Source organism: Camelus bactrianus, chromosome 35 (genome assembly GCF_048773025.1).
Source record: "Camelus bactrianus isolate YW-2024 breed Bactrian camel chromosome 35, ASM4877302v1, whole genome shotgun sequence".
Classification (NCBI taxonomy): Eukaryota; Metazoa; Chordata; class Mammalia; order Artiodactyla; family Camelidae; genus Camelus; species Camelus bactrianus.
Window position 1 is genome coordinate 24,251,494 of NC_133573.1, and position 25,129 is coordinate 24,276,622.

At 49.5% G+C, this 25,129-nt stretch overlaps 1 protein-coding gene across 3 annotated transcripts in view; it reads left to right on the forward strand.

Moving 5' to 3' along the window:
- CAMK1D (calcium/calmodulin dependent protein kinase ID) overlaps nucleotides 1–25,129 on the forward strand; it is a 344,956-nt gene that overhangs the window by 313,620 nt on the left and 6,207 nt on the right. For 2 of the 3 annotated variants that reach the window (XM_010953717.3, XM_074358483.1), the window contains exons 7-10: nucleotides 15,490–15,602; nucleotides 16,669–16,747; nucleotides 22,501–22,588; nucleotides 23,525–23,642. In XM_010953717.3, coding sequence (XP_010952019.3) covers nucleotides 15,490–15,602; nucleotides 16,669–16,747; nucleotides 22,501–22,588; nucleotides 23,525–23,642 — 398 coding nt within the window. Of the gene's footprint in view, nucleotides 1–15,489; nucleotides 15,603–16,668; nucleotides 16,748–22,500; nucleotides 22,589–23,524; nucleotides 23,647–25,129 lie in introns of all 3 variants that reach the window. The other variant, XM_045515802.2, reaches the window with a different exon arrangement.

Below are 25,129 nucleotides of genomic sequence, written 5' to 3' on the forward strand. Positions count from 1 at the left end.
TTTGCCTCATCAGGATGAGGACCAGCGCCCTGTGAACCGAACTCGATTTTGTGAGCCGGTAGGCTGCCTTTCTACTCGCAACTTCAAGGAGATTCTTTAATGATCTCTTGCCTAGATTATGCCCAGGGATACAACATGTTGTGGAGAGAAACACAGTGAATGTTTGCGGACTGAAAAACGAAGAAAGACCTTATGGAGAAGAGGGTGTTAGGGCAGGCCACGCCCTCTGACCTCTCTGCCTAGAAGACACCCCAGGCAGATACTTACACTGATCGCCTTACTTGGTGACTGGCCGCCTGTGCTGTTCAGTTTTTAAAACGAGGTCACGTAAGTTGACCCGGTAGACACGGCGTAATTAGCTTCGGAAGAGAGGAGCCAAGAGTGTCTAACCTGCATACTTACGTCCGTCTTCTGAGACGAAGGACGTCCTCACCACAGCAGTCACCATTACTTTCAACCACTGGCAGCTGTCTTCTTGTGGATGCATATGTCCCAGGAAGACGGCGTGAACCCAGGTCTCAGCTGGAGAGAATGCAGCGTCATCACGGAGCCCCACGCCTGGGGTGCTACTACGACGGTTGTTACTACTCGGTATGGGGGATGGTAACCCTAATGAGAATAATCAAGTGGCGTTGTCAGCAGGCAGAAATCATCTTCTTATTTTCGTAAGCTGTGCAGAGTGGGACAGCGCCTCATTGAGGCCACCACCACGGGCCCACGGTCTGGCCTCTGGCTTTAGACGTTTAGAAACAAAATCAGATCTGTTGCTCCGTCTTGTTCAGATGATCCCAGTGAACTGACTCACACTTGCCGGACTCAAAAGAGATTAAAGACCACACACACAACTGGAGTGCCCAGTTACAAGTCATCGTGAGATGCGTGCCCCGTGAGGTCACTGAATATGCAGATCGTCAGACTAGCAAGTTCTCTCCCCCGTAGGAAATGCTCCAGGAGAAACCAAGTTCAAAACAGCAGTTTCCTCCGTGAGTGAGGGACCAGAGCGGGGGAGTGGGACAGCTTCGGATGTCTCCATAGAGCCTGTCATGGGCTCCGGGCCACCTTCCTCCCCAAAGGGCATTTCCATCAAGGGGCACAGCTCTTCACAGTGGCTGGTCAGAGTGGCCACGTGCAGACGGTTCTTACACCTGCCTCTCCTTCCTCCGGCCTTGAAGACCAGCCACCACCGTGCTCTCCTGTGCTATTCCAGCATCATTGTTTTTGTTTCAGCCTGCACTTATGGTTGGTTATAATTCCCAGGTTCACTGATTCTACTTCACTGACCGCATTTCAGTGTGGCTCCTTTCTGAGGATCTTCACGCAGCCTTCACCCCTACCCGGCATAGTTTCTACTGAGTGGATCCTGTGGTGCCTCAGTGCCTTTTGTTTACAAGGACTGCTTGACCTCATTTCTGCTTCGTGCATGGGCCCATGATCCTCTCTTTGCTGCTTTGGGAGAAAACTTGGCTGTCTGTTGACAACTGGTTCACCTCTAACCCTTTAGGAAAGAGCCAAACATAAAATACTCTCTGGTTTCAAAAAACTGGTACAGGGATGTGCACAGCAGTGAGGGGAGGAAGTTTTACAAGCAGCGCCAATGAGGTTAAAAAATTCTGTGTTTTAGATGGTGGTGGGAGCAGCTTCCTCCAGGGACTTCAGGGAAGGGCAGATCCACCCGCATCTGCACCTTTGTCTCTGCGGAGGCCCCGACGGGGACGGTGCCCAGAGGGAGAAGCAGGAATGGAGTGCCTCCTCCATCACTTTTACACACGGAAAACCATGTGGCTTTGGGCCAAATGGAGAAAACACTTTACTTTCTCTGCTTTCTTATTTCATATAAGCATCTTCTCCTGGTGACTGTCACTTAAGTAGCAGCTAAATGCTTCGGGATATGAAGCCTGGAGAATGGAAGGCAGGGGTTGACATTCATTCACTTAAGTAACATTTATTGAGTCTAATATGTGTCAGGCAATATGATGGGGTGGCTGAGACGGATTCATTGCCACCCTGGCCAGGGAGGCGATTACTGTCTGCTGGAGGCGACAGACAGTGAACACATAACTTACTGTCCGGTCTTGCTGTCATCGAGATGGGAGGCAAGAGCTGGGGTTGCTCCCGGCGGGGGAGGGGATGTGAACCCTTCCCAGGCCAGGAGGAAGGCTCCGTAAGAGCGGTGTGCAGTGATCTGGGCTCGGAAGGACTGTCTTCAGATGTCGGCAGGGCCATCAGGCAGGAGAGATCGACGGTTTATCCTGCAAGACCCAATTATCTAAGGGTATGACATGCTCACTGTGTTTGATAAAATAGGTACCATTTGGCTTCAGACGTAATTTTGAAAACGTAATTTGGAAGATTTGATTCGGCTTTGAACTTCTGATACCCAACACTTGGTGATGGGGAAACCAGAATCGCTGAATTATCAGGATGTTTAATTCACCTGGCACCACACCCAGCAGGTGAAAGAACCAAAAGAGGCCCTTTTGATGTTTAAAAGCTTCGCCATCTGGATGCAGCACAGCAGGGAGGCAGGGCGCAGAGAGGTAAAAGGACCAAAAGCTCTAATGACAAGAGTCAGGAGTTCAGACCACTGAGTCTGAGCAGGGTTTGCGACCGAGAGGAGCAGAGATGGGGGTGGGAGTGGGAGAGGTACCAGCTCACACCAGCAAGTCCGGAAGCACTCGTGGAGGTGGTTTGGAAGGAGGGACGCAGCACCAGCACAGCTGCGCCAGGGCTGGACCACAGCCGAGGCCCCTAGGAAGCGGGCTTCCGGCCACCTTGCCAGGATCTCACAGTGCGTTTCCAAGGATGACTGGACATTGTTGTCTGTGCGCCTCAGAGGATGAAAACAATTTCTAGTTGTCCTCAGATGTGCATTGTGAGAAGGCTGACAGAGGCCAGGGGACAAGCGAGAAGTGCAGTCAAAGGCCAACGGGATGGAGGTACCAGGGCATTTCTCCAGTGCGGCTGTTAGTCTGCACGGGTTCATAGCCGCTTACCGAGCAGCACATGAGAGAGAGAAGGAATCTGGGGGGGTTGGGGGATAGAGAAGGGAGGGAGGGAGGGAACAAGAACCCCACAGCCAAGAAAGCAATGTCTAGATGCAAAAGTGGAGTTGGAAATCCGCCCAGGGTTCAGAATCATCAGTTAACACTTGTGTTAATCACCTCCAGACTGGATGTCTGCACCCCTCAGGGCTTCACTATAAAATCCATCACTTGTGAGAACTAATTTTAGCTGCTGAAAGTTTCGCCATGTTTCTCCTAACACAACTTTCCTGGCTGTTGGAAGGTCTCCTCACTCCTCCTCCTCCTCCCCAGCCGAGCCCTCCATCTAGTCAGCATGGGCCAAGTTGGAAGTACATTTGTCTGACCTTCCTTGAGAGGTGTTGCACCTAAAGGAGGAGGCCCCGGGCCTCTGGACTAATCCTGCAGACTTCCTGGAGGCAGTGTCCATTTGGCTGATGCAAGAATCAAAAAGTTAGACACTTGAAAGTGGGTCAGTAGATCGCAATACAACAGCTTTGACAGTGTTATCCCCTGGCCCACCCTTTACCGTGTACGGAATTTCTTTAAACTCTTTACTCCAAGTGGAGTATGCTGCTAACCTCTCGTGCTGGCGGAAGTGTTTGGTTTTCTTCCTCTCCCTGCACGGCTTCCTGTTGTGTACAAACGTTCTAAGGGATGCACTTCCTTTCTTCCCTCCAATATCCCTTTCCTTCCTCCTCTAGAGCTTTCCCTGTCCTGCATCCTCACTCTCAGCTTTCAAGGTATTATGCAAATCCCAAGGGTGACATGGGACATTTATCCATTGCATTTTACCCACAGCGCTTTGCTGCGGTCAGCCTGCACGTGTTCTAACGTGCGAACCTTCCCTTGTCTCTTCCCAGTTTGCAAGGAAAAAGCTCTGGCTTGCACATCATCAAAGACAGAGTTGCTGGAATAATTGCATTACATTTTTGTCATCATTCAGGTCTCATTGTTCATACTGGTCTATAAACCTGAATGAGAAGCTGAAACCTATTTTTTTCATAAGTGAGCTTTGCAATGAAGTTCAAGGGATCTGTCAGCTTAAAAAACTTGGCTTTATTTTATTATTTTAAAAAACCTGTGCTATTAACCAAGATGAAAACAACTCAGATTCCTCAATGTGGGTCCCAGACATTCATTCAGTAAACACTTGTTGAATACTCAGTGACAGCCAAGATGGAGGGGCAGATTGGAGTGGCTGTTGCATTATCCAACAGACTCCGGTTTCCAGAGGAAGGACACCCAGATATGATTGATTTTGCGGGTGTTTTTCAGAGACCCATTGTGTTGGCCCAGGTTGGCCTAATGTGGCTTCTCAAGTTTACAGTATACGTGCAGGTTTGTTGTCTCTCCCTGGTCTAAGTGCATACAAATATTCCTTCTTCACAGATACAGCTCCGACCAGGTGTTCTCAGGAGAGCTTGAGCTACTCCTAGAATTGAGGTCTCCTTGGCTAAATGCTTGGAAATACACAAAAACGAAGTTTGCAGAGCAATTTCCCAACCTCCCGACCTCACAGCCGTAACAGTGTGCAAAATGAGGACCGGAGGCGGCACCCTTCTCCTTCCCCTCTGTAGCAGTTTAGAAGTTCAGGTCAGGATGTGTGGTCCTTCATGGATGATTCTGAGACTTGGCACAACATTTTTAAATATGTTGCTTCGTTTTTGTGTCTGGCATGTAGGACCCTGGGCTGAGTCCCTCAGGACTCCTCTGCTCCTCTCTCCCCTTGTCTTGTTCTTCCCGATGGTGAGCAGTGTCCCATTTCACCATATTTCAGTGGAAGGACCCTGAAAGGTTAGATGGAGTTGGTGGGATGGAAAAGGGACGTGGTGGATAAGGGCGGGGAGCGGGTATTTAATGATTGCTCTGTGACAGCCACTCTCACGTGTGTATCATTTCTCTCCATCCATCCGTGTGCGTGTGTTCTATAATCTAGATTATTTTATAGTGTATGTTATATATGTTGTACTATCTATGAGGTGGGCCTGTTACCCTCATTTCACAAAAGAAACTGAGACCCGAAAAGGATATATAATTTCCCCGAAGTCACTCAACCATTACTTGCTGGAGCCAGGATTTGAATCTGTGTCTGCGTTTCTCTGAATCCCAGGCTGAGAAAGCCACACCACGAAACCCCTCCGAGAGCAGTGATCCCCCAGAGCATAGCCGCGCACCTTTCCTTGAAAAATCACCTCTCTGTTCACATTCAGAGCCTTCATCCAATTAGACTGAAAGGGCAAATTCCGGGTGGCCATCTTCTGATGATTATTTGATTGTCAGAGTGGACTGTGGCACTCGGATGCTTTTTGTGTAAAATATTTGAAATATTTGGGAGCACTTAAGAAGTGCATTTCAGATGCTTAGAAATTTCACTCATGGGTGTTACTCGGTTTCCCAGTTACCCTGGGTCAGCGCAGCAGGCCTGAACTTCTGCCCAGCCCTGTTCCACAGGTCTTGACACAAGCTTTTCTGTCCTCGACGTCCCCTTGCAGCTCTGTGTGGGAGCAGGGCGCTGAACGGTGGCTGCAGGACATGATCATCTTGGGATTCGGTTCAGTGTAGACCCGGCTGCATTCTTCTCCCAACAGGCCGTGATGGTCCCAGGAATCCTCCTGCTGTCTGTCTTTTTGGAAGGCAGGCTGGGGTAGAACCTTAGGTGTTGATTTTCTAAGGCCTCTGAGCTGTTCTTTATTCCATTGACAGGTCTTATAACCCTGTCTCTGGTTCTGTTTCCAAACATATACTATAAAAAAAACCACGGCACCCTGACTTCAGAGGGCAGGTTTAGGAAGAGCACACATGTGGCATCTCCCCATCTTTGAACTGACACACCTGCTGTCAGGCCTAAAGGTTGACCTGACTTGGCTCTGGAGTTGGATGAACTAATTAAGATTCTGTTCTGCCCTGTCGATGTGAGCAAGTTGCTGCTAATCCTTCGTGCGTTTCCTCGTCCAGAAGGGGGGGCTGAAATACTTGGCTTTCTGCATTAAAAGAGGGAATACATGGAAGCTGTGTGGCCTGGCCTGGCACGCGGTGGCCGCTCCGCAGGTGCTGGATGGCGCTCACGGCTGTAACGGGACACATGCAGCCCAGTTAGTTTCTCTTCTGTAGGAAGATCAACATTGCCCTTGTCCTTTTTCTGTTCCCGGCTGGACTCTGAACAGAGGCTGTCTTCCTCGCTGCTGGGTGGGCAGCATTTGATAAACCTTAGTGCTCCGTTAATGTCTGTAGAACTGGACTGAACTGGCTTTGGTTTTCTAGGCCAGAGCCTTGAGCAGAGAGATGCCCAGGTCTGCCACTGGCTGTGGCCCCAAGGCCACCTCTTCTTCTCTTTGGGACCCGCTTTGTCGGTCTCCTAAATAAGGGGTAGGACAGATGATGACTTCTGGACCCCAAAATAAAACTCTGGGATTCTGTGTGAATCCCTATACCACACAAAGCCCTTCTTTAGTGCCTGGCTTGAGGATTCAGGCTGGGAACAGAGGGTGTGATCGCTGGGTTGTGTGGTCACGTGAGCACTGACTGGTTGGAGGGAATCCAGAGCAGGGGGAGCTGCATCCCTGGAGGAAACCATCAGCCGCAGAGCAAACATGAGCCCCGAGAGGATGTGCTGTGCTCACCCCCGTCCGCCTTGATGGATGTCACTTACCATGGATGCTGTTGGCCCTTAGGAGGCTTCGCTGCAAAAGTAGCTGAAAAATTTTAACACTTCAGGAAGTTTAGCTGAATTATTTTTTCCAGAGTAAACACCATTTCAGGGCGTTCAACCCCGCACCTCAAGTCAACTTCAGCATGTGCTGCAGTGCACGCACACACACGCAAGCATGTTTCACGGAAGGATTTACCGCTTGTTAAAGAGCAGTCAACCAACACAGAGGGATCGAATACTGTTGAGTGCTAATGGGAGATACAGAAGAAACACAATGTGTGGCGTAGTCTTTCTCCTCAAGGAATTCATAAACAGAATAACCGTGAAATAATAGTTCTTCAATTTCTTGAGACGGCCCAAGAGAGAGATAGGATTGCAGTGGAGTGTGAAAAGTAGAAAGTATTCAGGGAGGGGCTGAGTGGGGTGCGGGCCGCCATCTTTGACACACTGAAGCATTTATGGACTCATTCATCCAGCAGACTTTTGCTGAGCATGTGGGCTGGGTACTGGGATTGCGAACCTCAATGAGCCACGGCCTCCTCCCTCAGAGGGGAGCTCAGAGTCTAACAGGAGGTGACGTGGGCTGGGCCATAGACATCCACCAGCATGGGCGCCATGATGGCCGTTCCCGGGAAGCTGGGGGAGCACGGGGGAGGCGTGCCTGCCCTGGCTGGGTGGGCTCAGGAAAGACATCACGGAGCCAGGGGCCACACACACGAGCTTTGGGAGTAAGGAGGAGCCAGTCCAGTTGTCCTCGAGGAGAAGAGCACTTCAGGCACAGGGATCAGTACATGGAAAGGAAGACTCGATTGAGGTTGAGATGCTGTGACCTTCTGGGACCAGCTAGCTCCCCACCCATTACTTTTGCTGCTTAGCTTTCCTGTTTATTTGGAAATTTCATGTTGAGTGTCTGTCCCCCTCTTCCCCCAAATAGAATATGAAGAGTAGGACCCTGATGATTCATTCAATGCTGTATCCCCAGGCCCGGGACACAGCCGATACCCGATCAGCATTTAGGGACAGCCAGAGGACTGCCTCATGGCGGTTCTTCATCCTCTGTCCTCAGTGGGGAACCTGAGGGGCCTGTGCTCAGGGAAGCCAGATGTGGCTCAGGAGAGCAGGGCAGCTGCAGCTCCTCCTGAGTCACAAGGCAAGAAAGGGCAACCAGCTGGTATTCGATGGAAATTTCAGAGGGAAAAAATCAAGCATATTCCCCTGAAAGAGGGGGTCCTCTTTGTTCATGCCAGGGGCTTGCTGGCACGTGCAAAGAAACAAACCAGCTGTTCCTATGCAGCCGGTCTGTCCAGGCTAAACTTCCAGGTAATTTGAATTCTGGTTCCCCATACACACACATACGTACATGCTTGTAGATGCCAAGAAAGTTTCTGAAAAGCATTCACAGGAAAGTGTTAACAGGAGTGGGAATGAGGGTCAGGGAGGAAACATTCCCTTTACTCTTCTGTACTTGAGCTCTTTAACTCTGAACCTAAAGTACCTTTATAATTTTGTAAAGAACAAAAATAAAGATACTTGGGCCTGCCCTTGAAGATTCAGATGCACTGGGTTTGGGGAAGATACAGGGCATCTTCAGTTTTGACCAGAGTCCCAGGTGGCTCTGATGAGCACCAGCCCAGAATTACGGATGCAGATGGCACAGGTCACACCTCCTCCCAGGAGCCTTCCCTGATCACTCCAGTCAGGATTCTCACCCTCTTCTGAGTTCCTGTAGCAGTTGCCAAGGAGGAAATCGCACACACGTGGGTGCACACACACACACAGACACACACACACACTGCCTTGGGCATCTGGGCTATGGGATCTGGCCCACAGGTCTCCTAGCTCTTGTAGCCAGCAGCACCAAACATAGTGCTGAATGTCCCCTTCTCTCCTTAAAAATTGTCCTCTCCACTGTGGAGAAAAGGGAACCCTCCTACACTGCTGGTGGGGATGCAGTTTGGTGCAGCCACTGTGGAAAACAGTATGGAGATTCCTCAAAAGACTAGGAATAGACTTACCATATGACCCAGGAATCCCGCTCCTGGGCTTGTATCCAGAAGGAACCCTACTTCAGGATGACACATGCACCCCAATGTTCATAGCAGCACTATTTACAATAGTCAAGACATGGAAACAGCCTAAATGTCCATCAACAGATGACTGGATAAAGAAGCTGTGGTATATTTATATAATGGAATACTATTCAGCCATAAAAACTGACAACATAACGCCATTTGCAGCAACATGGATGCTCCTGGAGAATGTCATTCTAAGTAAAGTAAGCCAGAAAGAGAAAGAAAAATACCATATGGGATCGCTCATATGTGGAATTAAAAAAAAAAAAACACAAAGCATAAATACAAAACAGAAATAGACTCATAGACATAGAAGACAAACTTGTGGTTGCCAAGGGGGCAGGGGGTGGGAAGGGATAGACTGGGATTTCAATATTGTAGAATAGATAAACAAGATGATACTGTATAGCACAGGGAAATATATACAAGATCTTAAGGTAGCTCACAGAGAAAAAAATGTGACAATGAATATATATATGTTCATGTATAATTGAAAAATTGTGCTCTACACTGGAATTTGACACAACATTGCAAAATTATTATAAATCAATAAAAAATGTTAAAAAAAAAAAAAAAAAAAGAATCACAAGAGCCCAAGCTGGTTAAATGAAAGGAAGTTCTCACTTAGCTTTGTTACAGTGAAGCAGCAGAACATCAAAGGCAAAGATCTTAAAACTATCTAGAGAGGGAAGAGAGATTTACCTTCAGTGGTGTCACACCCAGAAGACATTGGAATGGAAATACAAGGAAAAAACAACCTAGAATTCTACACCCAGGGGAGAAGGTAAGGGGAAATTCAGGCACTTCAAACAGACAATTGGGAAGTCTTCACTAAAGGAAATTTTGAAAAATGTACTCTAGGTAGGAAGAAGGCGATTCTCAGATGAAAGTACTGAATGTACGAAGGCTTGAAAAGAATGTGAAGTAATAAATACTTTAGTAAATCTGAACAAGTAATTTGTATAAGACAAAAAAAAAAAATTTGTCCTCTCCAGACCTCCATCCTTGGCCCTTGACTCAGAGTCACAAACGTAGGATGTGGAGGGCCAGGCAGTAGATGATGTAAATGGGTGACCTGCTGGGTATAAGGCAATAGGGAGTAGTGCGGTGGACTGGCGAGCTCAGCGCCCATCTGCGGGCATTTAGAGTCACATTCCACATACCGGAAGTCTCTAAAATAGTCAAATTCTTAGAACCAAAGAGTAAAGTGGTGGTTGCCCAGGGATGCAGAGAGAGGGAAGTAGGGAGTTACAGCCGGTGCAAAGTTTCAGTTATTTAAGATAGGTAAGCTCTCGAGATCTACTTGACAACGTTGTGTACATAAGCAACAATACTGTACTCACACTTAAAGTTTGTTAAGAAGTTAGATCTCATGTTAAGTTTTCTTACTACAGTGACACCTTTTTTAAAGTCATTCACTGCTTAGTGTTAAAACACAGCTGGTACTTTCTCCACCATTTTTTAAAAAAATTAAAGCCCTGTATATTTAAGAGGCACAGTATGATGGTTTGATCTACATCTACATAGTGAAATGATGACTGTGCTCAAGCTAATTTACATATATTCTCCTTACATGGTTACTATTTTTTATGACGAGAACACCTGAAATCTACTTTCTTAGCAAATTTCCAGTATTAAATCCAATATTATTAACCATAGTCACTTGTCATGTGTCCATTGGATCTCTTGACTTATTCATATCCTTCATAACGACACCTTGTTGCACTTTGACCAGCACCTCCCCAGTTCCCTGGCCTCCCCACCCCTGGTAACCACAGTTCTGCTCTCTGTTTCTATGTATTTGACCTTTTTTAGATTCCACATATAACTGAGATCAGGTATTTTTTTCCTTTCTGTGTCTGGCTGATTTTACTTCATAATCTCCTCCAGGTTCATCCATGTTGTTGCAAATAGCAGGGTTTCCTTTTTAAGGCTGAGTAATATTTCATTGTATAAATACACCATAATTCCTTTGTGCAAGTATCAGTCAACAGACACACATTGTTTTCACGTCTTGGCCATTGTGAATAAAGCCGCAGTGAACCCAAGAGCATGTGTATCTCTTCAAGGTCCTGATTTCATTTCCTCTGGAACTATGTCCCACAGAGGGGTTCCTGGCTCATGTGGCAGTTCCATTTTTAATTTTGGGAGGAACCTCCATACTGTTTCCATTGTGGCTGCACCATGTTGCGTTCCCACCAGCATAAAAGCGTTCCATTTTCTCCACATCTAAACTCTTGTGAACTTTTATTTTTTGATAATAGCTCTCCTAACAGATGTGAGGTGACATCTCATTGCCTACCACTACTTCTGATACCAGCTCCTTCCTGTCCGCTCTGGGTCTCCCTCTGGTACCAAAAGCTATGAGGAAAAATAGAACCTCAAACCTGTAATTCATGGGTCTAAGAAATATGCAAGAACGTAGAAGGTTGAGGTGAATTACAGCAATAAGGTTAACATAAAAGGGGGAAGAGGTAACAACTAATCATTACTTGGAAATCTTTTCAGTGGGCACCCATTTTTGTAGAGGCAAATACATAACCAGAGGCAAACAAGGAGGGAGACTGTCACTTCCTGGAGCATAATGACCACAGCAGAGTCCCAGGGCTTCTCAGCAGGAGCTCTGATGGATGACAGCATTTCAGTTTCCAGGAGAAAGCAGGCACTGCTGACTCAGGCACGGTTGGCCATTGCCAGTTTTCACATTTGTTTATGTTAAAAGCTCTCTTCGTGGAAAACCTTCTCCTCTATGAAACTTGTCCACAAGACCAAAGTGGCATTCAGGGAGCCCACTGCATTCTCTCTACAGAGACAGGCCAGGTTGCTCCCAGCACCTGACCTTGCACACTGGGTTATCTGGAATGTCTGTCAAATGATACACAGAGCATTGCTTTTTTTTTAACCACCTCCTGGGAGGGGTGATGAGCAGGAGGGAGGAGTCATGGCAGGTGGGGGCTGGAGGGCTCCCTGGGCTGGGGCATCCTGGATCCTTAGCTCTGTTTCAGAGCCTAGCCGGGGGGTGCTCAGCAGTCAATGAAGAAGCCTCTTCTTCAAGAGCATATACATTGATCCAGACACTTACCCAGCATCCAGCATGGTTAAACCCTGGGCTGGGTGCTGAAAATCCAAAGACGAAAATAAGACATAAGACATGGTCCTTCCTGAAGGAGCTTGTGGACAGGTCAGGGCAGCATGCAGTGTAGGGAGTGTCACTGCACAGCTCTGTCCACTGCCATGGGGTCAGAGCAGGACCCCCACCCTGCCTGGCAGGAGGGGCTGTGTCTTCCTAGTAACACTGCAGCCGGTCTTCAAGGGTCTGCCAGAGTCGATCGCAGGGGCCAGGGGAGGGCAGCCCAGGTAAAGTGAATACCTTTACCTTGGTCCAGAAACAAAACTTAGTTTCATTGTGCAGTGAACCAACCCTAAGCATCTTAGCAACTAGACCCAGAGTGTGGGAAACGGGGTTGGGGAAGTAGGGTCCAATCACCGGGTTCTACTTGCAGATAAAGGGGCCAGTGGGCAAACAAAATGGCCCACAGAGAAAATTCAAAACTGAGACTGAAACATACAGTCCAGTTCTCAAGCCACCTTCTCTTTAGTGAACAAGCGGAACAGTTAAGAACACAGACCTGGAATCAGACAGATAAGGCTCGCGTCCTGACTTGGCTGCTTGTTAGCTTCTTTGACTTTAGAATGAGAACTGGACAAGGGACTGTGTACAAGGGTGGGGTGTGAGGGAACCACAAGGGATGGCACCACGACCCCGAGGTTTTTAGCAGCTGAACTGTAAAAACCCTTGGATCCTTGGTGATCAGGGGAGGGAGGAAGCAGTTACCACACCAAAGGAAGAGTCTGATGGAGTCCCCCCCTCCAGAGGAGCAGTGGCCTTGGTCACGGGTGTAACCAGCCTGAGCCTGGGTAGAGGGGCCAGGGCTCCACTTAGCCTGTCCCTGGTTTCCTCCTCCCTCCACCATCTCCCTATCGACCGACCCCCTCCCAGGTGTCAGAGAGTTCAACCCTCTTTCAACCCTCTGCACAGGTCAGCCTCCCAGGGAAGGCAGAGTGGAGAGTGGCCCTAAAGAGCGAAGGGAAGTTGTCGGGGACACCCACCTCCTGGGGGAGTGAGGTTTAAGGGGGATAATACAGCAAAGCTCTTGGTGGAGATTTTGACCCAAAATAAGCACTCAGTCGAGGCTGCACTAGAATCTAGCCGTGCGTTTGTGGAAGTTGTACCGAGGTAGATAAGATGGCAGACTAAGTAGCACAGGAAAGGTGGGAAGTATAAAGTGATCTCCCTGGACGACTATCCTGAGGCTGGGATGGAGGTGATGGACCAGCCCGTGAAGGCCAGGGGCCCGTATTGGGCAGTCATTGGGTTGGCAGATATAGATGTTACTTTGAACCATGGGCTTTTAGGCCTAGAACAATTGGGAATGGCTTTATCATCTTTGAGAACCCATGGTGAGATGATTTATAGATTATTTAAATGGTCTGACGTGCCAAATGTGAAGACAGAGATGATACCACAAATGGACAGGTCCAGGACCATGTAGGGAAGTCAGCATTCTGTATATGGTGACAGAAATAGCTCAAAGTTATTTCTCCCATTTGTACCCACCAGACAAGCCTACTCATGAAATATCCCAGCCAGGGAGCTCTGGGAAATTCCGAGGTCTAAGGAAGATTTTACAACTTCTCCTTGCCCTTCTGTTCTGTTTCGATCCTTATTTCAAAATCTTCTTGCTTAATTTTAGCTTAGTCCCCGAGCTCCATCCATTTCCTTTCCTTCCATCCTCAGTGTAGCCGAGTAAACAGTATTGTATACACTCCCCCCTCCAAAAGAGCTGAAACCAGAAGAAATCAGGATTACTTGAAGAAAATTGGCACAAGAAGAATAAATCTGTCTTGGGATTATCTTTAAGACTTTTTTTTCCCTGAAAAGAAAGCTAAACTGTAAAGTAAAACACACTCCGTTGTTAATAAACAAAAACCTCACGTGTCTAAAATTTCACTATTTTCTGAGATGAGCTAACATTTCACTCTGTCTTCTTTTCCTAATATGCACACTTTGTTTAGCCCAAATCCTCATTATGGGAAACATTTCCATATCCATCTCTTAGCCCCAGGGTTTCCTGGGCAGTGAAATATGTGCTTCGTGGTTTCAGAAGCCCTGGCTCTTCGTATTCATTTCACCAAGAGCAGCAGATCTTTTAAGAAATGAAAATTTCCAGGCACTTAGCCCCTAAATCAACCTTGAGGGGATAGATGATTTTGAATCTTACCAGCCCACAGAATGTCCCACAGCCTTTAAAAAGTCATCAGCCTCTCCCCTATGCAGCGTGGCCAGCGATACCATGTGTGGCAGGAGGGGCTGAAAAATCGTCCTAAAGCTGTGTGTTTCGAACCTCTAGTAAATTTCTTACTTGCCGACAGCCGAAATCCCTCGAAGGCCTGGATTCTATTGATTCCTGTTCGATTGTTCCCATGAAATCGGTCTCTAGGCTGTAGCTGTGGTTTGAACAAAGTTTGGCTGTGTGGGAGGAGTCACCCACGGCTCCTCTGAGGACAGAACTCTGGCACTGTGGCTGCCACCCCCTGGGTTGTCACCAGCCCAGAACCAGGGTCTACGCCATCCAGCTTTGCACCTGGCCTTCCGGAATCCAGCCTTGCCTTCTGCTCTGTCCGTCCCTCATGGCGTCAGCCTAAACCCCATGCCCTCCCGATGTCCAGGCCCAGCCGGGGCCTGCCCCACGTGGGCATCCAGCCTGCACTAGGTGTTTCCTCAGACAAGCTGGGAGAAGGAGGCATAGGGCCACAGCATCTTAGAGCCAGGAAGAATACTAGGAACTTTCCAGTCTGGCCACTCCATGTTTAGATGAGGACATTTTGGTCCAGAAAATGCCTCACTGGCCTATTAATGGTAGAGGTCACGTCAGAGCTGGTGGCAGAACTGGGAGTGAGAACCCACAATTTCATGGAACAAATTGTATTTGGGGTCTTTAATAAAAATTTCTACTCCTGTTATGTTTGTCAGATGAACCCCTAGAACTAAAAGGTCTGTTCACCAACATCCTAATCAGATCTTTAAAAAATCAACTTTGAAAGGGCTCAGTGGGAAAAGGGTGATCGTATGATCATTTATGCCACCTTCTGCTTCTTGCATATTAATGGGTGAAACTATAACCTTCCAAGTCCCCGATCTGGGCCGGGTCGGGTGATGCTTTGTGGCTTGGAGCCACTTGTGGCAACTTGGTTCCTCAAGCTGATAAAATTTCCTTTTCTTCCTCTGATGATTTATTAAATAAAGTGAATCTGGAAAGGTCCTGAAATGCATATTAAACATGTGTTTTGTTCATTTCATTAACCCATCATCTCTGAGGGCTACTCTCACGGGCAGTAAGATCAGTTACATTTATGCGCAGAAGGCTTCCTGGTAGGTGTTCCGGGCGTCCAGCACCAGGGATTAAGGTGCACAGAGTTAAGATGAACTGGGTTTCTCTGCATGTGTTTGCCTCAGCTGCCTCCTGCTTTTAACCCTTTTTGCTCCCTGTGAAGTCACAGGCTGACTTATATGCCACTTGGACACGTAGGAGGTGTGATTTCTTGGTGGAGACGGTGTCTGCGGCGCACACGGTGCAGCCTTTGCCAGCTCGGGTGAAAGCTCTTCCTCTGGGCTGGATGTCAGACCAGCCTGAGCTGCTGGGCCCACAGCCGTCTCAGATCCTCTCGCCGTCCTGTCTTACAGGCTCTGCGGTTACCCTCCTTTTTATGACGAGAATGACTCCAAGCTCTTTGAGCAGATCCTCAAGGCGGAATATGAGTTCGACTCCCCCTACTGGGATGACATCTCCGACTCCGGTAGGTCTCTCGGCTCCCCGTGGGCGGCCCCTGGGGCCCGAGTCTCAGCGACTGCACCACACAGAATGTCCCCAGGGAAATGCACCATTTCCTCCTCAGAAGTTAAGATCAAACCCAATGTCCACGTAAACAGATGAAACATCTCCAGCCTCAGTTTCCTCACTGACCAGATGGGGATGATAGTAACATACCCCCTACCCTGGTGGGTGACAGCACATTATTGGCGTTCTTGCCTCCTAACTGGGAACACTCTGCTTTCTTCCTCAATATTCCAAAGCCTGGGACCAGAGTACAGTTCTCCAAGGCTAACAGGAAAGAGCTGCTGGGGGAATAGCTTCCTTCTGAGCTTGGAAGGGCACTGCCGTCCCCAGGAGTCCAGTCCTGTGGCCAGTGGGATGCCAGGCCCCAGAGGTGACAGCTCTCCCACCTGGCACACAGGGTCATCTTCCTATTCTGGGACCCAGTCCCCCACATTCCCAGCATCCTGCTTCTGGGTCATCCCCGGTCCTGGGCCTCCAGGCACACTCTGCCTCCCCACCAGGGCACCTCTCTGGCATCGCAGTTTCCTGCTCACTGTCTGTAACCATTGGCACAGGCTGCAGGTGGGGCTTCTGGAAGGTGACACATCCACAGAGCTAGTCGAGGCCCCAGTGGCCCAGTGGGTGCTCAGGTGATTTTGTTGAATCAGTGACATCTACACATGGAGAGAAGTCAACAAAACAGCTCCCTATGGCAGCACAGAGCTGAGCGAGAGGCACCTGGGGACAAAGATGTCTCATCTTTCCCCTGAACCGAAGGTACCACTAGCTGCCGGCGGGAAAGGACTCGGAGCTGGGAAGGTGGGGTCCCAGCGCTGGCTCGGCTGCCTCCTCGTTTGCTGGATCAACACGCAGCATCCCCAGCCTTGGTTTCCCTTTCCTGCAAATGCTGGTACCGCCTCGCCTTTTTGTCCCAGGTCCCTGGTCTCGTGTTTTTTATGGTACCCTTGATACCTCCACTGGTATCATCTTGTCATCTCTCAAGTCACACATGCTGATTTCTCCCCTTGTGCCTTTTTTTTGAACAGCAAAGGACTTCATTCGGAATCTGATGGAGAAGGATCCAAATAAAAGATACACATGCGAGCAGGCAGCTCGGCACCCATGGTAAGAACCCCCTCCACCCCCGGAAAGACCCTGTCGGCTGACACCGTCCCAGAGTAAACTTTCAGTTGGCTGATCATCACTATGAACCCCTCGGGTGAATCTTGCACCCCATCTGGCCACTGGCTCTCATCCTTCCCCAAATCAGCACTAGGGACACGGTCTTCTGAACGCAGAAATGACAACTGTGCAAAAAATAGCTGTAGCTTTTTCACTTTATGGGAAATATTTTAGGATCATCTTTATTGAAGGTAATTCCCCAAGGAGGTGTTAAGGTTGGAGTTTTATTCCTTGAGCTTATTGCTCGGTAGTAAGCGAATTGACATTGTATGTTCTTTTTCTTTTAAGATGCTTTTCAGTTAGTGTTTCTTCACCTCCAGAGGGGTTCATGGATAGTTTACGGCCTCCTGGACTATGTCTGCAGCAGGGCTCTGAGGCCGCCTGGTTTTCATGTCGCTGACTAGGTTCATACCTGGTGACCTTAGGTTTATACTTTTCTGAACATGAATTCTTCTCATCTTTAAAATGGAAATAACGATGCCTGGCGTGCAGGGTTGATGTGAGCAGTAACTGAGATCACGCACACACATAAAGGGCTGAGCACGTCTGGCATGGGGTAAATGTGTTAAGCTGTCTTATCAAAGCACCGTGAGCCTCCAGCCTGAAACAAAGGCCAGGAGTAGTGAAGCACAGTGCACAGAGCCGTGTCAGGAGCGATCCCCCGGACAAGCCCCCTCGAAAACTGTCCCACCCACCATCTCCTATTCCACCATCTCCTGCAGCATTTTTTCCAGATTCTCATATGCTGGTTAACCTTTCCAGAGAGGGAGCTGCCTACAGTCCCTTTGTGACCCAGTTTCACAGTGTTTTAATTTATCATAACAGCCGTCATTTTTTGAATATCTGTGATGTTCCACCATGCACTGTGCTGATCATGTTAAAATACTCATTTTTCCCTTTATGATAGTCCTGTAAGGGAGGTTTTGTCTCCATTTTAGAGATAAGGAAATAGATTTAGAAAGATAAAGTGGCTTAGTGAACAGGACACAGCCAGCTGACGTCGTTTCCAGGCAGAACTGTCCAGAATGCTGCGCTTCCCTGACAGGAGGACAAAAGGGGGAGGAAGGAATTTGCTGAAGAGGCGGTTTTGATTGTCTGTCATCTTGATTTTTTTTAATAAGTCACTTTGGACAGTAGGTCAAAGTACGTGATGCTGAAGATACTAAAGGTTTTTCTTATTTTGTAAACAGTAGGCTTTTACAGCTAGATGAAACTTTTTTCTTCGTGCTAGAGATAGACGTTTAAGGTGTAGCGCATAATAATTTGACTTCTGCATGTATTGCAAAGTGGCTAGTATAATAGGTTTACTTGACATCCATCATCTTATATAGTTAGAAAATTTTTTCCCTTGTGACGACAACTTTGAGCATTTTCTAACAGCTTTTGAATGTACCATAAAGCAGCATTCCCTGTAGTCATAGTGTTGTACGTGACACCCCCAGTGTTTTTTATCTTGTATGTATGAGACTTTAGAGGTTATCTTAGGAGGAAAATGACCTCGAAACAAGGGAAGTGACTTGCTTCTTGTTTACTAATCCAGCCTCGCTCAGCAGGAGGCAGGAAGGAGGCCGGTTAAAAGCCTCCTCTCTCCTTCACCAGATGTTTTTGAAAAAACAAGGAAGGGGGAGGTCAGCTTTACTCTGAGGGGCCTGGCGGGGGCAGGATGGGCTCAGCAGAATCTTCACGGAGACACAGCCTCACACTGAGAAGGCTTCCACCCGCTCTCTGGGGTCGGGGGATGGGACTCCAGGCCTGGCATGGGGGCTTAAACTGTGTGCCCACCCTTGGAGCCTTGGCTTTGGTATTCCCGGAGGAGAGTGGACAAAGGAGGGAAGTGGGAGCTGAGGCCACAGAAAGGAAGGACCAGCAGGTGCTGACGTGAGCTCTGGCAGGGCTGCCTGGGCTCCAGCCCTGGGCTCCAGCCGGCAGGGTGGGTGTGCAGGCCCCTCGCCCTTGGGCCTTCCCTGTAGGGCTGAGACCCTAAGTGACAGCAGTGCATCTCCTGTAGAGACTTTCAAGGGGTCGAATGCAGTAATCCATGTAAAGAAGAGTCCCTGATCATCTCCCCAACGTGAGCTGCCATAATTTCCTAACTGCGCCCAGGAATTTGTACTTTTCCTTTTGGGCAGTGGGGGCCTCTGACAGGTTTTAAGCAGGGTGATCTGATTGGCATTTTTGAAAGCTCAGCCTGCGTGCAGGAGCGGGGATGAGGTGTTGGGGGTGGGGGAGGGTAGGAAGTGCAGACCAGAAGTAGAGGGAGGGCGGAGGTGGCCTGCCCAGCGCCAGTGTCTGGGGATGGAGGGGGCAGAGAGACAGTCCAGGGGTGGGGAAGCTGTGGGTCTTGGAAAGACCTGTGGGAGGAGTGAGGCAAAGGGTCAGGGGTGGCAAGGTTTTTCCCAATTTTCCAGTTTAAGGGACGGGGAGGATGGTGGTGCTGGGGGAACAGGCAGATGTGAGTGGAAGAGAATGCGGAGGAAGGTGCCGGCAGTGCACATCTGTGGTGGGCACTTTGCTGAATGAGTCTGGAGCTCAGGAAGGAGGTCGAGCTGGAGAAGCTGACTTCACAGGCCTCCGCCTGGGTCACGTTAAGATGTGCCGTCACGTCAGCTGCGCAAATAAATGCCTCCTGACTTTAGAGGTGGGTTTTTTCCTCAATGTTTTAGGATTTTTACTGCACATTTCACAATTCCCAGAAGTCGTGTCGGAAAATTATAAACACGGGTGCCCTTGACTCCAGCATAAGCAAGACGCCCTGCTGGCCTGCATTTATGATAGACTTGTTTCTTTTATGTAAAATTGCCCCCAGACAATTTTAAAACTGGTTCGGCTGAGAGCTTGCAGAAAGTGGAGTCATTATTCCAGTGAGTAGGGCTTTATCGACCTCACCGTTCTGGGGGTGGTGGTCCCAGCACATCCATGTGCCCAGAAAGCATCATCTCTTACTCTGCCCTTGCTCTTCTGACTAATCACGGCCGCCCACGGCTGGGGCCCCCCTCAGCCCCAAGCAGGCCACTGCAGCCAGGACAGGGCTCCTTTCAAAGCTGCCCCTGAAGGGGGCAGTCAGCCCCTCTCACCAGATGTGTCCCCAGCTCCTCATGGAGGTCTTGCCTTCCTCTTGGTGGTGGATGGTAGGGGACCAGCAGGCCCCTGGCCGGTGGCCAGAGAGTAGGGAATGGCGAGAGGCAGGATGAGACCCAGTCCTGGTTCCAGAGAAGCACCTCAACAGGGTGTGTTTACCTCGTTCGGATTGTCCTGAACCTCTGCCTCCGGTTTCAATGATTATCCTGGCTGTCAGCATACCAAGTGACACTTAGCCCCCACGGCAACGGCAGTGTGCCCACCTGGGGGAATGTTGTGTGTTGGCCAGGCCAGAGTAGCATCTGCAGCCCACGCCTCGGTGTTCCTGGAGACCCTTTCCCTTCTTGGGACTCCAGCCAGCCGAGCCATGGTGACTATAGGCATTGGGAAGGACCCCAGGAGACTGGGATCCACACCAGGCATCACCAAGCCTGTCTAGAGGCTGGAGAAATGCACCATCAGTCTGGCAGGTAGATCAGACCATGCGCAGCACACCAACACCAGAGGGCAAGGAGAGGTCAGTTTGATGACCTGCTTGTGGAGGGGGAGAGCGGACTGGCCTGAAGAAGCATGATTTATACAGATGTCACCTGTGGTGTTAGCTCAGAGGCAAAAACTGGGAGGAGAGAGTTGGCGACCTGCGTGCGTGTGGTGCCCAGAGCTTTACGTGTGCGTGTACAGGTCCGTCAGGGACGTCTTCTGTCTCCGAGGCATTGTTCAACTCCTAAGACAATCAGGGGGACCGCCAGGGTCCCTTCCGGTTCTAAGATCCCGTGCCTCCGGCTTTGTGGGTGAATGGTGCTGAGCTGGTGTCGCGGAGCGTCCTGTGTTGTCCCTGTGAACACCCTGGCTGCCGGGAGCTGCAGAGAGATCGTGGTGCACGTCGGAGGGAGGTCGTGTGCTGTCACGCGCCTGGGCGGCTTCACCTCCAAGAAGACTGCCTGACGGGGGCCCTGGGCCACCGTGCGCCCCGCTTGGTTCTTACCTGGGACTGTGGGAAGTGAGTGCGGGACAGTCCCAAAATAATTGGAAGTTTGCCTTTTTCTCCCATCTCGGCCACACTCACCCACAGAGAAGGGAGTCTCCCTGACCCTGACCCGCCCCACCCCGGTCTGTTTGTTTGGAGCAGGCTCTGCCCTGCGGCGGTACTCAGCCCGCCCGCGGAAGCCCATACTTCCTACCACGTCTACCCCCTCATTTCCAAGAGCTGGCCACCGACAAAGGGGACTGGCATTCTCTTCTGAGGATGTCGCTTTTAAAAACAGTCTGTCCCAAATAGTCAGGGTCCAGGCTGGTTTGTGTCCAAGGCCACCTAGGTCTGGGACCTGACGGGCTCCCTCACCTACCACTCACCTTCCAGCCAGAAAAGATGGTCAGTGTTCTTGGCATCTGTCTGCCCCTTAACTCTATCGAGACCCAGGAAATTATTTCTTAGGCATCAGACATCAGCTTAGAATTGAATAGTTTGGTGCTAAAGGGAAGGGAAGATGGATGGATTCAAGCCCAGGAAGGACTGAGCAAAACACAGCTTCCTGTGAAACTGGGGTCCGTGGAGGGAGGATGGTGCTGAGGCAGAGAGGGGAGGGGAGGGTGAAGAATGAGCTGGTGGGACCTCCAGGGCATCCACAAGGCTGGAGACTGAAATCAGAGAGAGAGGAGACAGGGCATAGGAACAGATGGGGGAGGGAGGGAGGAAGAGGGGGGCGGGCAGAGAGGAGAAGGCACACGACAAAGCAGAGGGAGGACGTAATGAGGTGAGGGAGCGCTAAGGACAGGAGGTGAAAGGTACCCTACCTTCCTCCCTGCTAATGGAAGGCTGAGGTCAAGCAAGAACTACATGAAAGATTACCCGGTGAGATCAGGGACCCAGTGGAATGTAGTGTGGACGTGGTCCTTGCAGTTCTGAGAAGCTTGCCAGGAAATGCAGGAGCAGGTGTGTGCCAAACAGGGCTGAGCTGAGGCCGGGAGCCCTCTCACTGAGCACAGAGAAGGTGGAGGGCGCTGGGGGGAGGGTGAGAGGAACACGGTGGAGCTTAGTTTACCCAGAGTGGAGCCAGAAGGGAGCTGTGGGCCTGGGGATGTAAGCAGGTCCATGGATCAGAGGTCCTGGAGATGCCAGAGAGAGGGGTGTGGGGAGGGAGCTGGGAGGAAGGCCCTGGGAAGGGATCCGGTGGTCAGATCAGGTAGGGACGGGCTTGAGACCTCAGAGGTGAGGCAAGGCAGATAGGAAGCTGGGGAGAGGTAGGGAGAGGAAACTGAGTTCAGACTGTGTCCTCATTGTGGACTCTTACGTTGCAGGAATTGGGGTCCAAAAGGGAAGAAAGGGGAGCCAGGCCAAGCGGTCCACCACGGAGGTGCCGGCCATCCTGGAGGGGGTGCGGGGCAGGAAGTGGACAGGATTGGAGCATGGTGGTGGTGGATCACGTGCATTTCACCGTGGGGTGAAATAAGGAGCCTGGAGGGGCAGTGACAAGCCACCCTCTCAGCGAACCCTGGGGTGGGGACAGGATGTGGCTCCCCCCCCCAGAAAGCAGCTTGGGACCTATTGTCAGACGCCCCTTCCCAGCCCTCCATCCGCAAGAAACCCTCTTGAGGAAGCATCTTTGCCTGTGTTTCAGGATCGCCGGTGACACAGCTCTCAGCAAAAACATCCACGAGTCCGTCAGCGCCCAGATCCGGAAGAACTTCGCCAAAAGCAAGTGGAGAGTAAGTCCTGTGCTCACTGCTGTCCGGGTGACTTTAACCGCGAGCACGAGACTTGCCCTACAGTGGGAGCATTTGTTTCTAAAGGTCACTGTCAGCTGAATTTGATGAAAATCCCCAGAACCTCACCCAAATAACTGTGCTCGTTTTAAGCAAAAAGGATTAAGACTTGAGGAGAGCATCGTGGTGTGAGAGGGCTGAAGTATATGATTTAACACCTCCCCTCTGTGATCCAAAAATAGTAATGCCACCATCTCTTCTTTACTTGCTATTTCTTAAGAACATAATCCCTGTTGTCTTCCTTCACTTTGCTGGGACTTTGGAGAGTCGACTTTTATCAAAGTGATATAAAGGGGGTAAAGAAAGGAAATCCAAGTTGAACTCATCCATGCTTTCTGGTAAAAAATGTGGTGGATTTAAACCATTACCTAAACGCCATGGTCTCATCAGTGTGGGTAATTAAGAGCTGGCTGTTTTTCCACGAGAGCTGACAGAGAGAGACCGTGCAGATACAACAGTAATTCCACTGACCCACTTTATTCCAAGGAAATGCTATTAGGATAAAAGCACCAAAAAGTAGAAAATGAACACTCTTAAAATATCATATTTTAAGTTTTGGTGTTATTATAATATGCCTTTAATTCTAGAAGTCACTTCTCTTCAATTATGGACACGATTGGGTTACATTTATTCCCTAATCTACATTATTATGTCAGAAGAAAAATATTTTTTTTAATCTCCAAAATATATTTTGATGGTGGGGAGGGGAGGCCAAATGACTAGTGTGCTTTTGGAAGAAGGGGCAAGTTTCTAGAGTGTCATGAGAACGTTTTAAGAAGTCTGAACTTGAGGTCACAGGAGAAACGATAGGAGACAGTCTGAGTCTTTTCTTGTTGACTGGACTATTCAGTCTGCTTCCTCCCCTTTCTGAAATTTCAGCAAGCGTTTAATGCCACGGCCGTCGTGAGACATATGAGAAAACTCCATCTCGGCAGCAGCCTGGACAGTTCCAACGCAGGTGTTTCGAGCAGCCTCAGTTTGGCCAGCCAAAAAGACTGTGCGTATGTAGCAAAACCAGAAATTCCCACCTGGCCTCTGAGACCCGTCCGGGGGCGGGGAGAGGAAGGAACTCGACTGACGAGTACCTGCTGTTTGTCGGGCTCTCTCAATACTTGATCCCATTTAATCCCCCCCCCCCCACAAGATCCTAGGACACTACTTTTGTAAATTTTTTTTATATTTAATTACTTCATATTTATACAACTCTTGGGATTCTCATGGCCATTTTTAGATGAGAAACCTGTGGCTCAAGCCCCGCTCAGCCATGGGTGTCCGGACAATAGCCCAGATGCCTTCTGACCCACTCCCCGTGTACTGATTGGCTTTTCATTTCGCGTCCCCTTTCGGGGTTGAGGAAGGGATGACGGAGACTCGTGACAGCCTCATCTCATTGTCTTTTAAGATATCTTTTTAAAATGATGATCTTTTAAGCTAATTCACATAAAGCGCGTTGGCTTTGCGATCGAAGTAACAGTACTAATATTCTGCTGTCCGTCACCTTTGCACGGAGCGTCACATCACCGACACGCTCCTGATTTTTCCCTCCCATGCCCCTCTGCGTTCTTGTCCTAACCTCGCGCTAGGCTTTTCCGCGGGCCCCTTGGCACTGCAGAGCGGCTGCCGTCATCGTCCCCAAAGGCCCTCATCTCAGCCCTTGAGACCCTTCAGCTTGGTCTCACTCCGGGCATCACACTCCTTCCCATGTGCCTCAAAAGGGGTCGGTTCCTTTCCTCTCAAAATAGTGCTCCCATCCCATTCCGGAATGTCCAGCCCTTAAATTCTCCCAGGAAATCTCCACCAGCGTCCCCTGACAGTCGCATGCCGCTTAGACCCACGTTTACATCTCAGGGCACATCCTTCCCACCTTCTCGTCAAAAGGAACCCCACTATCGCTCATTGCTTTGAAGTTTCAGACAGCAGCCCTGACCACAGTGAAGCCATCTGAGTTATGTGTTTATGCACATCCCTGTGCTCCAGCCCACAAAGCTCACAGGGGCAGGGCGGGGGTGCACCTCCGGCACCTAGAGACACAGGGTCGTTCCCATCAGGACACTCCAAGGCCAGTGCATCTACTCGGGGGCAGCAGTGGAGGGACGGCCCACGAGGGATGTTCTAGGCCAGGGGGCTGCTGAGTTCCCACGGGCCTTGGTCAGCAGCCCCGTGTCAGTGTCCTCTGAGTCACAAACGCTTCTCAGCCAAGAGTCCAGACCATGACCAATCTGGGGTCACAAAAGGGTATCACATTCTTTATTTACTCTTAAAATCCCTGCTTCACGGAGCTGTTGTAAGAAATAAACACTTCTTAGAAAGATGGTGTATGTTCCATACCTAACCCAATGCCGAGCACATAGTAAAAGTGCTCAGTAAATGGAACCTGTGGTATGGTGGTTAAGCCACGCTGTATCTCGTATCCAAATACACAGCAGTTATAATTATTACAACGAAACAAGGAGGGGAGACTTGGGTCTAAGAAGAATTTGGATA